General features: G+C 36.6%; 1 protein-coding gene across 1 annotated transcript in view; it reads left to right on the top strand.

The window, feature by feature from the left end:
• The window catches only part of SRFBP1 (serum response factor binding protein 1), a 61,637-nt gene that overhangs the window by 9,982 nt on the left and 37,736 nt on the right, over positions 1–13,919 (top strand). The window contains exons 2-3 of the mRNA XM_058738117.1: positions 459–547; positions 1,581–1,653. Coding sequence (XP_058594100.1) covers positions 459–547; positions 1,581–1,653 — 162 coding nt within the window. The remainder of the gene's footprint in view (positions 1–458; positions 548–1,580; positions 1,654–13,919) is intronic.

The raw sequence follows: 13,919 nt of genomic DNA, 5'->3' as shown, positions 1-13,919 counted from the left end.
TTGTTACTGGAAACAAATGCAAGGGATGCTGCATAAATAAGGAAAATGTTACCACTTTCACACGTTTGTTTTTGGTAATATGAACACTCAGTAAATTAAATTCCTACCATTATAGGTGAAGCTCTGTTTTAAACCCAAGGGTACCAAGATGAATATGACGCTCTCCCATCTCAGGGAGCTCAAAACACAAGTGCAGTATTAAAATACTAATCACCGAGAACGCTGTGACTTTTTAAAAAATTGTAACTCGTTTCTCTTAAGTCCTCAGACACATTTTTAGAATGTTGATTTATTGCTTCAGTGTTGATGGAACAAGTTGGATTTCATCTAACTGTAACTGTGCTTAAAAATTCAGTTAGAGTGACTAGACTTAATCTCTAATATTAAGATTCAAAATAAAGTGTGTTTCTCCTTGAGTGAAAAGGATACCTTTCTAATTTTGGTTTCATTCCTCAAAGGTTGTGAAGATGAGAAAAGACGTGAAGAGAATCCGAGTGCTGGTTATCCGAAAACTTGTCAGAAGCGTTGGCAGACTCAAGTCAAAAAAGTTAGTCATTTGAAGTCATGGTCCTATGACTAATGAAATGTCAGAAGTTGTTTTTATTCAGTATTTACAAAATCTGAGGGTGGGACCTGGAGGAATAATTAAGTAACTTACTCATGCAGCACTTTTTTTTATACGGAGAGGGGGTCTGAGTGGGATACAGTGTGCTATGTCAGCACATCCTCACGTGGTCTGGGCCACGTTTGTTTAAGATACACAATGAATTCTGCTGTTCTTGCAGAGCTCTCGTTTTGGAAGCCTTTGCAGAGTGAAAGTCCTTCAGGGTTACTTACGTGTTTTATGTTATTAGAAGTTATTTTAAGATGTTTGATGTCGTTTAATAAATCTGGTAATACCTTGAATCAGTAATAAAAATTTTATAGCACTTTATCCACTGAATTGCTACATAAGTTGAAATCTTTAGAACCTTGTGGAAGTCTTTATCAAAGCATTGTTTTCCATCAGTTTTTTAATATTTTGAAACCTCATTGTCACTAATATTAAAGTAAATATGTTACTTTTAATTTTTACTCATTAAGCATGAATAGTCTTCAGATATTTTGCTCCTGCTTAATTTCTTGTTCTTTCTATCATAAATAACCTTTTACTCTGATATAATCAGGTATTTCTCTTTCTGTATTCCTTTTATTGCAGAGAATAAAATTTTGTTGAATAAAATTGTATCCAAACTTTAATGGTAGCTCATTAGCCTATGTTATGTTAAATGCAGTGTGCTGTTAATCATTTGATTAAAAAATATTATTTCGCCTTTCCATTAAGGAGTTAAAAGGCATACTGTCTCTCAGTAGTAATAGTCATTAATATAATGCCAGATAATGCTTATAATTTGCCAAAAACTTGGGTTTGTTGATGGAATCGGGATATGTGTTATGCAGTGGATGTGCAGGACAATGCAGGATAATAGTGCTTGTTATTTAAAGACTTTTGGTGCTCTTCTAGAAAAAATGAAGACTTATTATGATGTGAGTCTAATAAATGCTTTTCCTGGCTGTACATTTTCATGTAATTTTTACAGGGGTACTGAAGATGCACTGTTAAAAAACCAGAGACGGGCACAACGATTGCTTGAAGAAATTCATGCAATGAAGGTCAGGCCTTGTGTGAGTGTGAATATACACGTGTGTTTCCATGTCTCCTCTCAGCCTGCTGTGTGTGTGTGTGTGTGTGTGTGTGTGTGTGTGTGTGTGTTGTTATTTGAATATTGCTGTTTGAGACTTATTTTTATGAGTCTCTTTGCTGAAGAATGTAGCACATTTAGAAAATTGTATGTTTAAGCTTACATTTTTCCATGTTTTTTACTGAAGTTGTTAAAGCATTAGAATAATTTGCATCGAAACTCTGCCAAACTAAACTCAACTATGTTTAATAATGCCTCATGCCTAAGATTTTTATTTTTACCCAAACTACACACAAGTCCACGTTAAGTTCTAGAATTAAAGTGTTTATGCTGTTCGGTAATGCGGATGGTGATGTTGGTGGCTGACATCATGCTTTGCCTATTGCCAATTCAATAAATTTTTGTGTGGTGGTGTCAGCATTTTATTCAGCTCTGTAGTAACTTGAAATAAAATTAGTGTTGGACCAAAATGATCCGTATTTTTGTTTCTTTCAGCCAGACTCTTCACTAGCATAATTTTTAGGTCTTCTCACTGCTCTTACTTTGTGGAAACTTTCATTTACCAAATGACATACTATTAAATGTCTGGGAGACTGTTTTATTGCAGAACTTAAAAACAACATTTGGTACCAGCAATTATCTTAATTGCAGGGTCATTTTGCATGTATGTTTGACTATTACGTTTTGGTATATCTTCCAAGTTTTGAGATAGATAAAACAGCAAGAGATTTCTCTAACAGTATTCTAATTGAGTTAGGTCATCAAAGCTTCTCACCGTTTTTTCCTTTTGAAGGGATTGTAAAGTGTTTTATAACAAAGTTATCACAGGTAATCTGACTAGAAATAAAGGTAGGACATGATTCTCCTTTGGTGTGAATTATGTTTTTTGTGGGGTAATTTTACTTATGTTCACAGGTCTACAAAAATCATGGAATTCATTTGATACATCTTTCCTTTCTCATAGTTTTAATCCCCGTTTTATCAAGACATTCAGTCAAAATATTCTGTATGTGACTCCTAATTATTGTTTGTCTGACTATGGATTACACATCACGTAGGCCTTTCCATAGACCTTTTTTTTTTTCCTGTGAAATTCCTATGAGAAATAAAATCTTTCGAGATTTTTGTTTTGAGTGTAACACTGAGATAGGAAATTATGATTTATCCCATTTTCTCTTTCACTTTCTCTTAACCAAGGTCCTTACTAAATTACATTCCTTACCTAAATTTTTCCCTGTAATTTCTTCCAAATAGTCATTTTTGCAGTCCTAGATTATTGAGATGCTTTGAACTACTGTATAACTGCTGATTTTATTTTACCCTGGAAAGGATGTTTTGTATACAATAAGCCTATATGTGGTGTATAAAGTTTGAGATTAAAATATATTCATTAATTTTCCCTTCTGTAGCTCTCAATGATAAATTAGTTTAGTTAATTAAAAAGAAAAGGCCTATTTGGTCTGCATGTGAAAGTTGTTTTCTGTTTTTCTTAAACCTCATCAGCAATAGGAAATCAGGCCCAGTGATAATTAAAGTTTATAGGTTTACAGAATTGCTGTGTCATGACCTTGTGTGTTTGTTTGTTTGTTTTCCTAGATTATATAAGACCGCTATGGAATTGTTGGCTCATAGAAAGCTAAAAGTTATCACCTGTATGTTCTTTGTATTTTTAAAATTAATAGTGTATATATTCTTTGAATTCTTGGTTCTAGTGGTCTAGATTGGTTACTCTGACATCAACTTCTTTCATAATGCTGCTTAAAAACTGGATTACATTTAAATTTAAAAAACAGACTAAAAAGTGTACTAGAAAGACCGTATGCTTTCCTTACATTGAAATTTCTCACTCTGGATTCTTTTACACAATCAGTGTACTTTTCTAAAAGAAGCAAATCGTAGAGGACTTTTGAAAATTGAAAGTTCATCTGTGATTTCTTAAGGAAATGTTCATCATCTACATGGAAGTATCAAAGAAATAGCTACAAAACAGAAAACTTACAGTCTCAATTAAATTTGGAGAAAAACCTCTACATAATTGTTTTTCCAGATGAATTTTTTCTTTAGCTCCTATACCACTACATTTTTATAGACTTGTTCATGACATATCGTCCTATACTTGCCTTCTATGATAATAGGGTATTTTGTTGCAAGCTGACTTCCTCAAGAAGAAAACCTGAGATATTTTTAGAAATGGGAGTTTGCGTTTTCTGGCCAAGAAAAAAAAAAAAAAAAAAGTCCTGATCTTTATGTTACTTTAAAATCATAGGTTCTAATTTTATAGACTGTAATGTATGAATACCAGGTCTTTGCTGTCTTTGCTAATAGTATTCATACTTTTAAAACTTCGATGTAAGTACTGTCTTCTGAAACAGCTCCTTTTTCTTTGGAAGTTAAAGTAGCTTATTAACTTTTACAGATTCTTGTTAGCTAGCCAGAGAAGGAGATAGTAAAATTAAGACATAACATGCAGCCAACCAAAATGCTCAAGGAATTCCTTCTTAAGTAATAAAGGTAATGACTGGCTTTTACTGAGCATTTAGTATGTGCCAGGTACTGTATTGTGTATCTTATATTCATGATTTAATGAAGTTGACATGATTATTGTCTCAGTCTTACAGAATACAAAATTGAGGCTTAGAGAAATTAAGCAGGTTGACCAAGGTCACACAGCTATTAGAGGATGGGCTTCCTAACTATTTTTAAGTGAATGGAGGTAGCTACTTGATGGTGCTGCCTCAGTAAGATAAGAATTTCCTGAAATACATCTAGATTCTGCTCTCCCAGATGAGATAATATAATAAACACGGTAGCTGCCCTCTAGAGGATTAAGGCCCAAAGACGTGCAACATGTTTTCCGTTTCCTTGATTCCTCCCAGCTAAATATGTTCAGTTACCTGTGTCTGCGTGTCTTTTCTTACTTGTTCCTCGCTGAGGCTATTACTCTTCCCCGTGCCAAGTATTCCTGGACACTGAGAACTTGCACGTTCTAGGAGACCTTATCCGGCCTGCTGCCCTTACTTCTCTGTCTTAAAACTTTCTAATTTTGTTTCATCCCCTATTTTTTACATGTTCAGGGCTCTTACTCAAAGCAGCCTTTGAGCTGGCATCAGCTGTTAGGATCGCCTTGTCTCATGCTCCTTCATAGCCTGTTTCTAAGTGGTTGTCATTGTGGACCACAGATAGGAAAAATGGTGTAGATTATGATAATATTTATGTCATATCATTTGAATTTCACCGCAACTCTGTAAATTAGGCATATTCCTATTTCACAGGACACGTTGAGAAGAGTTCTGGGCTACATACACCCACTCAATTGCAGGCTTATCATCATATATTTTCATGTGTTAACATTTTGTGATATTTCTGGTTATATTTGCTTTTTAAAAATTGGTGGAGAAATCTCATGTACTTAGGTTTTAGTTAAAGTTTTCTTCTGTGAATGCTTAAAAAGAAATTTTGCCATAGGATAAAAGATGCCTTATGTTTCCTGTAAGTATACTGTGTTAACTATTTTTATCAAATCAGTAGAACAGATCACTTATTCTACTAACATTTTACTTTTTATTATTCATCTTAGATCGTAATTATTTTTGATGTTTTCATCTTTTGCTTATAAGCCAGTACAAAGAATCAATCAGACACATATTAAAGATCTTACCAACCATCCAACTTTACTAATAGTTGCAAGGATATGCAGTCAGAAGGCACATATCTGGAACAAGGAGAGATATCTGGAACTCTGGGCGATTCCCCATGTCCGTCCTTTCTACGTCAGGCAGGCACTTTCTGGCCCAGAATAGATGAGGTCTTTAAATGAGGAAGTGTAGTTATTACCTCATAGCAGAGAGCACATAGATTTTGAAACTTGTCCGTTCTATTCCCCAGGGTTGTATAGTTTAAGTGATTTTCTCCAGTGGGCCATGCCTCATAAGTCTAGATTTTTGAGTTTGTTTACTGTAAGCATCCTTAACAGGGGACATCCTACTAAGAGCATTCCTCATGTAAAGATTTTCCTCTTAACAAAAATCACTAATCTGTTTACCGGAGGACCAGTTAACAGTATATTATTATTAACAAGTACATTAAACTCCTTTACCTACTTTTCTTAGAGTTTCTTTCTGATAAAGTGAATGGATCCCGGGACAACTGCTTTAATTCTTCCTGGATTTGTAATAGTCTTTTGGCTTGCTTTGTTTGTGCTTCCCTCCACCTGTTGGGAGAATGTTTCAAACCTATAGAAAAATTGTGATTGTGCAGTATAATAAGAATAATGCTACATTGTGTCATATCCATGTTTATTGGTGATGTTGAGTTCTAATCATTTGGTTTGGATGTTGTCTCAATTTCTCCATTTTAAAGGCACCTTTTTCTGTTTGCAATTATTAAGTAAATTTGTGAAGTTACAAGTTTGAGACAATATGAATATCTTGTAGTCTTTCACCCAGTGATAGATGTTCTGTGGCTAAATCAGTCAACGGTTTTTTATTGTTTCTGTTTCTCTGCTGAGATTTTTTTCTCTGATAAAATTGTAATTCACTGAGGGGAATTTTTACAAATATATGCAGGTATGTATCATTGAGGTTATTGATAATAGCCATTTTTGCCTCTGGAGAATGCAGGTGTTTCTGTTTTTTGGTTCTTCATATGAGGATTTTACCCTGGACATAATAGAGGTCAGATAGTAGAGATTCTGGGTTTGATTGGTTTTCTGCAAAGAGTGGTTGTATTGGCAGTTAATTTTTTTGGTTAGGCTTTATCCACAAACTTTGTTTCTTAGATAGCAGCTCCACCTCAGTTCAGGTCTTTTCTGCTTCAGTGACCTGCTTGAAACTGGCTCTTCCACATGTTCCCCTGCCACTGCTCTTGAACCGTAACCATGCAGACTGCAGCTAGCCTAGGGCCGTACTCTGAAGAGTATACTTTGAAGAGAATGTATTTATTTGTAAAGCTTCCCATCTTTACCTTAGCTTAGTCAGCTTCCACTCCCTATCCGTATTGCTGCTTTCATTTACTCCCTATTACCTTCAGGCAGGGTTTTTTCTAGCATGTCCAAGCTTTATGGCTGTTGCTGGGGGAAGTGAGGGACAAGGGAGTTAACTGTATGATCTGTTAGTGTCTTAGTCTCCTACCCAGAAATGAAGGTATCCAAAGCTGGAAGTAACTGTAACTAGCTAAGGAAAGAGACCTGAGCACTCCAAGACAGTGTAGATTTACATCTTAGAGAGATGAGGAAGAATAAGTCAAAGAGACTGAGAAAGGATAGCCATGGGAGGAGAAAGAACCAAGAGAGTTTGATATCTGGGAAACCAAAAGACTCGTTCAACAAGGGAGTGATCATCTAGGTGTCTTTGTTAGCAGTGGTAGTGGTTGTGTTTTCAAAGTTAGCAGTATCGTTTTCAGTGTGCAAACTCCATTATTTGATGATGATTATTGAGGAGTTTTTTAAGTTATAGTTCTTCTGTGGCCTAGCCTACTTTGCAGAACCGTGCTGATCGCAACAAAATGGGTTTTGTTCTTACTCCTGCGATCCTGAGTATGCCTTTCCTCCTCCCTGTCCCCATCCTGTTTTGTACCTATAAAAAGATGTCTGACAACTCTGAAGGCTGAATTTGTTTCAAAGCCCTGTTTTTCTTCAGTTCTGAAACCTAGAAGCTGCAGACATTGGCCCAAGCATGGAAGAGGTATAGTGTTTCTCTTTCTCATTTACTTCCCAGATTCCTTGAATATGTGTGCCTTATGATCTTTTATGGCGCCGGGGTCTGCAACAATCCATACTGTGACTTGAAAGTAACTTTCATAAATCTGTACTTTTTATTAGGTTATTTTTCTGTAGTGCATTAAGGAAATCAAGTAATAAATGATTTCTTGAAACCTTTAGGTTAACTTTAAAGATCCCCAATAAAAACTCAGCATGGTATTCATTCATAAAAGGGAGAGAAGTAACACTCTTCTCCAAAACAGTTTCGCCATCCAGGCACCGATGAGAACAGTTCCACCTGCGGGACTGTTTAATTTTTCTCCTTTATTCCTACTTGTCCCATCATATTTTTGCTTCCTTTTCCCTTGTTTGCTATTCTTTTTTACTGTAGCTCCTGGTAGTATCTGTTCTGGTGGACACTTTATTGAATAGATAGCTCATAAAATAGGTGAACAGGGAGACTGAACGAAGTCAGGTTCAGTGGCTCTTGCACTAAGGTAAATCTGAAAAGCATCTGTTGCTGGAGAGGACATCAGTCATGAACAAGCAGTCTTATCCTGCTGAGCTGAGTAGGTTTTTTCTTTCGATGCTTCTGCCTACTTTTTCGTTAGAACATAGTAAGAGTTTTTCCACCCCTGTCCTTAGGCCAAAAGAAAAAAAAGTAAGGATAAATTGATAACTAAAAAATGGAGATCTAAGTTGTAGAGTTCAAATATAATTCATGTGATGAACTTGGACCTCTCTCTAGGCTTCCGTTTTGCAACCATCAAATGAAGAAGATCAAATAGATTAAGCTTTCAAAAAGTCATTTCTTGCTCCCACATTCTTTTCTTTTATATGAATTTGCTTACTCGCAACTTTTACTTTCCTGTCTCTTTCAGGCATGAGCAAGAGTGCCTTTATAGCTTCATACTGAGATAGTATTTAGATTTTGAAGTAGTGTAATAATTTGAATTTCTCTTTTAATTACAGAGCAGCAGTTGACATGTTTTGACATGTTGTCATGATACTACTTACACCCCTTAGATACCTATTTTACTAAATCAGCAATTCCTTATTTTATATTTTTGGTAGAGTAAGGCCTTTCTAGACATTTACCCTTTTAACATCTAATTTTTTGTGATGGTTAATAATTGTTTTAGATACAATCTTCCTTGTACTTTGGTATTTAAAAAGTGACATGTGGTGATTCTAAAATTTATTATAGGTATTTGTTTCTTCGGAAACTAACCCCACACTGATAGTTTGTTCTCATTGGTCCTGAGGGGAAAATTGTTTTTGTTGTTTGTTGTTTTTTGTTTTTTTCCACTTTCTATTCAGGACCCATCCCTCTTAATTTGCCAAGTCCCTTTTGTCTCTTTTATTACTTATGCCTTTTTTCATCAATAGCTTCAAACTCTCCCTCTTTCTGTTTGTTCCTCAGCTAATAAACTTGTTTAGTCTGTGCCTGAACACCCATCATCCTCCTTTAACTGCCCCTCAGTGTCTTTTTTTCCCCTTATTAGAATAACATCTTTGTTCCTACTAGTATAGCCACTGTGACCATGACCTCCTCAGTTCACATTCCCCTGGTAGCCACTGAGTTTCGCTCTTCCCTGTTCCTCCGTTTCTTTGAGTAGCATTAACTCTTATCTGTATATTGGCGCTCCCCTTCAGTTCTTTATTTCTTTTTTATTTTTTAAATTTTTTTAAACGTTTATTTTTACGAGAGAGAGAGAGAGAAAGAGAGAGAAAGAAAGAGAGCGCACGCGCACAAGCAGGGGCGCGGCAAAGAGAGAGGAAGACACAGAATCTGAAGCAGGCTCCAGGCTCTGAGCTGTTAGCACAGAGCCTGACAAGGGGCGGGAACCCATGAGCCATAAGACCATGTCCTGAGCAGAAGTCAGATGCTTAACCAACTGAGCCACCCAGATGCCCCTCCCCTTCAGTTCTTTCTTTAGCTTCTCACATGGCAGCCTGTAACCCAGCTGCTTGCAAGTTGAACTACGTACGATCACTATTCTGGACACTATAATCTCTCTTTGATGCAAATCTTTCGTATAAGATATGCACGCTTATATTAGCTCCACTTAGGTATTTGTGCATGCACTTGAAATTCAACATTGTACATGACTCACAGAGCTAAGCTACAGAGGCCTTTTGTTAGGATTGTGGAGTTTCTTAAGAAGCCTAAGGGCAAGAACGCAGTTTCTTGCTGGGGACTATAGTCAGAATGTAGAGAGCTCTTAGAAACTCAGCTGGTGGAGTGCCTGGGTGGCTCAGTCAGTTAAGCATCCGACTTCAGCTCAGGTCATGATCTTGTGGTTTGCGAATTGGAGCCCTGCATCAGGCTTAGTGCTCGCTGCTCAGAGCCTGGAGCCAGCTTTAGATTCTGTGTCACCCCTCTCTCTGCCCCTCCCATTGTCATGCTCTGTCTCTCAATAATGAATAAACATTAAAAAAAAAAAAGAAACTCAGCTGGTTCTTACACATGTTTCCTTCTTGCCCCTTTTGCCTCCATTTTTTGCTCGTCTCTGCTTTTCCTCATTTTCCATCCCTTCACCCACTTGTCCCGTTGTTCTCCCTCCCCTTCTCTCTGACTCTCCAGACAGCTTTCACTTGTACCATAGAGAAGAGATGGTGGCTGACCAGATAGTCTAAAAGATGTCAGTATATGAATATTGACCCTAACGTTTTATGACTCACCATGACTCTCTTATTCAGGTATTCTCTTCTGTTCCTGATTTTGGTTTTGACACTGTTCATCTAGTTTCCTAAGCCAGAAATCTAGGAATCCTTTTGCATTCCCTTCTCCCTTAGTTACCTGCTGCTCCCAAATCTTGTCCTTTGTCAAATCTGTTGTCTCTTTTAAGTATGTAACCACTTTTAGCTTGGGTGCTTATTCTTTCTCACCTTGACTTCCTGCATCTGGTCTCACCTCCTTCAAATCACATTTTTCACTGTGATCAGTGACCTCTCTAAAATGCCGATGTGATCAGTAGTCTCCGGTGTGGCACACAAGGCCCTGTGTGATCTGAACTCTGGCTCCACTTCTCCTCTTCCTCTCCCTTCCATGTACCCCATACTTCTTGTGCCAGCTCTACCAAATCCCAGACGTATCAGTCTATTTCATGCCTCCTTGCTGTTGATCAGGCTTTTTATATATTCTCTGTCCTGAATAGACTTATTCTCTTCTTTAACACCTAGTTCTTAGGTTCCTTGCTTTTGGAAACAGTCTCTCATACCACCACTCTGACCCCAGAATTATTCACCACCTCCTCCATACAGCCCCCTTACCTTGTATGTATTTCTTCTGTTGCATAGCAGTACATTCTCCTTTCATGCCATTCCTACTACTTAGACCTTAAGAAAATTAGCGGTTTAGGGCACCTAGCTGGCTCACTCAGTTAAGCGTCTGACTCTTGATTTCTGCTCAGTTCATGATCTCACAGTTGGTGAGTTGGAGCCCCACGTCAGGCTCTGCACTGACAGCATGGAGCCTGCTTGGTATTCTCTCTCTCCCTCTCTCTGCTCCTCCCCCACTTGTGCATTCACACATTCTCTCTCTCAAAAATAAATAAACATTTAAAAAAATAACTATCAGTCCTTAAGGAAAAAAAGAAGAAAATTGGTGGTTTTATTCAGTTCTCTCTGTTCCCACACCTACTAATGTGTGAGGTACATAGTGGATGTTGCCTAGCTAGCTGACTGAGTGAATTTTAAGCATACTTTTTTACTTTTATTGGGTTGCTCTGTGTCTTTGTAGACAAGTAGAATACTCACCCATTATTGAGAACAGTCTAAAATCGTAGAGTCGTTTTTAATGTTAAATATCAGCAACAGAAGATGAATAGGCTCTTCATTTCACAGTCACCTTAGCCATTGCTCTTGGACCATTTTCCATCTAATTTAATTTTTTTTAAGCCAGAATTTATATTGCTTCCAAGGCAGTGTAGGATGCCTTGTATACCCAACTTGTGGTATTTGAAATGATAAACAGGAAGTCATAGCGGTATTTTAAAAGATCAGTATATACCGCTCCCCTCACACTCATGGAACAGCGTTTAGAAACAGATCATGACATTGGAATTTCAGTTTGCTTCCTGGCATGTGGTTTCTGCAGCTTTAAGCCAGCTTTCTGAGTAAGTCATATTCCTGAAACCCTTAACAGTTTTGCATTATTAAGCTGTGTTGATAGGAAGATAGTGTATCAAGTCTCTGGTGGCCTTAACAGATTTTATTTTTATCTTTTAAGTAAGAGTATTTGTGGCAAATAAAAGTGGTGCCCATCCTCACTTTGAACCTGCTTACTTCTGCTTGAAAACGGAGGATAAGTTAGAGGTTCTTGTTGGCTAAAGTGATGAATATGTGATTATCATTTACTGAGTCACTCTACACACCTAATTTTTAAAAAACTGATTTTGGAATTGCTTCATTCGAGATCAGCCTAGTTCAAAGGCTCCTGAGTGGATAAACAGGATTTAGGGGTAGGAAGTAAAAAAGGAGTATCCCATGACCTTTTAAAAAATATTTCTTATTTTTGTATTGTTTTTATTTAATTTTTTAAGTTTTGTAATTCTGGAAATTTGAACTTACAACCTTGGCAGAACATTCTTACTAACTGTGAAAGTACCCAAAGCCCTTTTCAACTATTAATTTTAAAAATTTGGACAACCAATAGTACTATCATAATTCCAGTACGAAATAATGTGGTGTTTGAGAAAAGAGGCAAATATTACAACATACTTTGTTGGAAACACACAATGGAAGAGAACAGGCCCTAGAGAAAAGCAACAATAAGAAGAGTAAATAACGGGTCTTGCAAAATAGGATTTTCTTTTTTATTTAACTGAACGTCACCTGAAGTTTGGTTAAATGGAGACAAATCACATCCAAACGTTTACACTCCTAAACTTGAACACATCTCCAACTTTGCTAGATTTCTATCGCAGTGCAAACCTTGTATTCTTTTTGTTCTTTCCTACGTGTTAGAATAACTGGTATTAGGGTCTCGGCTCCTCAAAGAATTACTATTTTATGATCACAAGAGAAAATATTATTTTAGCTTTTTTTCTTGAATATGAAGAATTTTATTTTGTGTTCTCTACTTGCCACTAAATTATGTAAGCTGTGTAGTCTTCTAAGAAATAACAGTAATTCTAAGGGGAGTGATTGTTTCAATTGAAAATGCTTCTTTAGAAATTAAAATAAAAATGTATAGTTTACTTCCCCCCCTTTTTTATAAACACTGCCCAAACCCTTTATAGGGTGTTCCATTTTATATACTGGTGAGAAGGAGGAGAGGGAAATACTCACTTTTCTAATTATTGATATCTGTTAAAACTCTGTATTAAAATAGAACTTGTAGGTTTGGGTTTAGTTAACCAATAAAAATTATTCTTCTGTTCATCACAATGTAAGATAGCATCCCAGTTTATTAATGATCATTTACCTTAAGATCCATAAAATTTGTAAATTTTACAATAAATTCTGTATTACGTGCTCAGGTTAATTAAATAAATTTTGATTGGGAACCTCCTACTGTGTATGTAGATGGATGGATTTCTTCTGTCAGGGGACCTACTGTTCTGTGGGAAACAAGCAATAAGCATAAGTGTCTGTTTAGGATACATACTCTTCCAGTATTGTAACCACAGAGTTGTAGAAGTCCAGAAAGGGATCAGTTAATTTAATTACTTATAGGACTTAGGAAAGACCTTACTGAATGGGGGACACTGAGTTGCAGCTTTAAGAATAGATAGGATTCTGGTTTGGAAAAGGCCATCTAGGTAAAGAGAGCACATTGAGTACAAAGTATACAGGCCTAAAAGTACATGGTGTGATTTGGGACGAGTATTTAGTTCTGTCTTTTATAGTATTTTGCCAGTTGAATTGCAGCTTTTTCTTTGTATGTCACCTTTTTTGAGGATAAGGCCTTACCCAGTGCTAGTGCACTAATTGGCAAAAAGCAGACATTCAGCCAAGGACTTCTTGAGTGAATTAATGTCCTGGATGGAATATGGGGTGAATGGAGTCACAAACAGTTGAAGATAGTAATCACAGTGGTAGATGAAGTTACTTTTTAAAGCTGTTTAGGAAACGTGGATGGCCAAAGGTTTTTAAGTAATCATATTTGTTTTCTGGCAAGACCAATCTGAAGGACCACGGAAGATTGATTTAGAGGGAAAAGACATTGAAGACTAGCTAACTAGACAGAAAGCAATGACTGACTTCATTTTTTCATGTACATTTACTTAACATGTCTTTACACAAGGTCTTATGCCATGTGATTCATTGTTCCTGCTCTGCAAAAATCTTAACCCTGTCAGAGAAAGGATCTGGGACACACAGTTCTAAAAACAGGCTGTAAGTTACAATGGGTGGTTTGAAATTTTTAAAAGAGCAAGAGATTGCTTTTAGCTAGAAGGTTTCCTGGGAAAGCTGACAGTTTAATACAAAATATTAATGTTACTTATTAAACAAATTGATTATTTCTTTAATATTCTTTAATTGAAGGATAGATAGCAGGATACAATGCAACAACTTCATATCCCAGACTT

Source organism: Neofelis nebulosa, chromosome 1, assembly GCF_028018385.1.
Source record: "Neofelis nebulosa isolate mNeoNeb1 chromosome 1, mNeoNeb1.pri, whole genome shotgun sequence".
In the NCBI taxonomy this organism is placed as follows: domain Eukaryota; kingdom Metazoa; phylum Chordata; class Mammalia; order Carnivora; family Felidae; genus Neofelis; species Neofelis nebulosa.
Note: the sequence above shows the minus strand (reverse complement) of the source record. Positions and strands in the feature narration are given on the sequence as shown.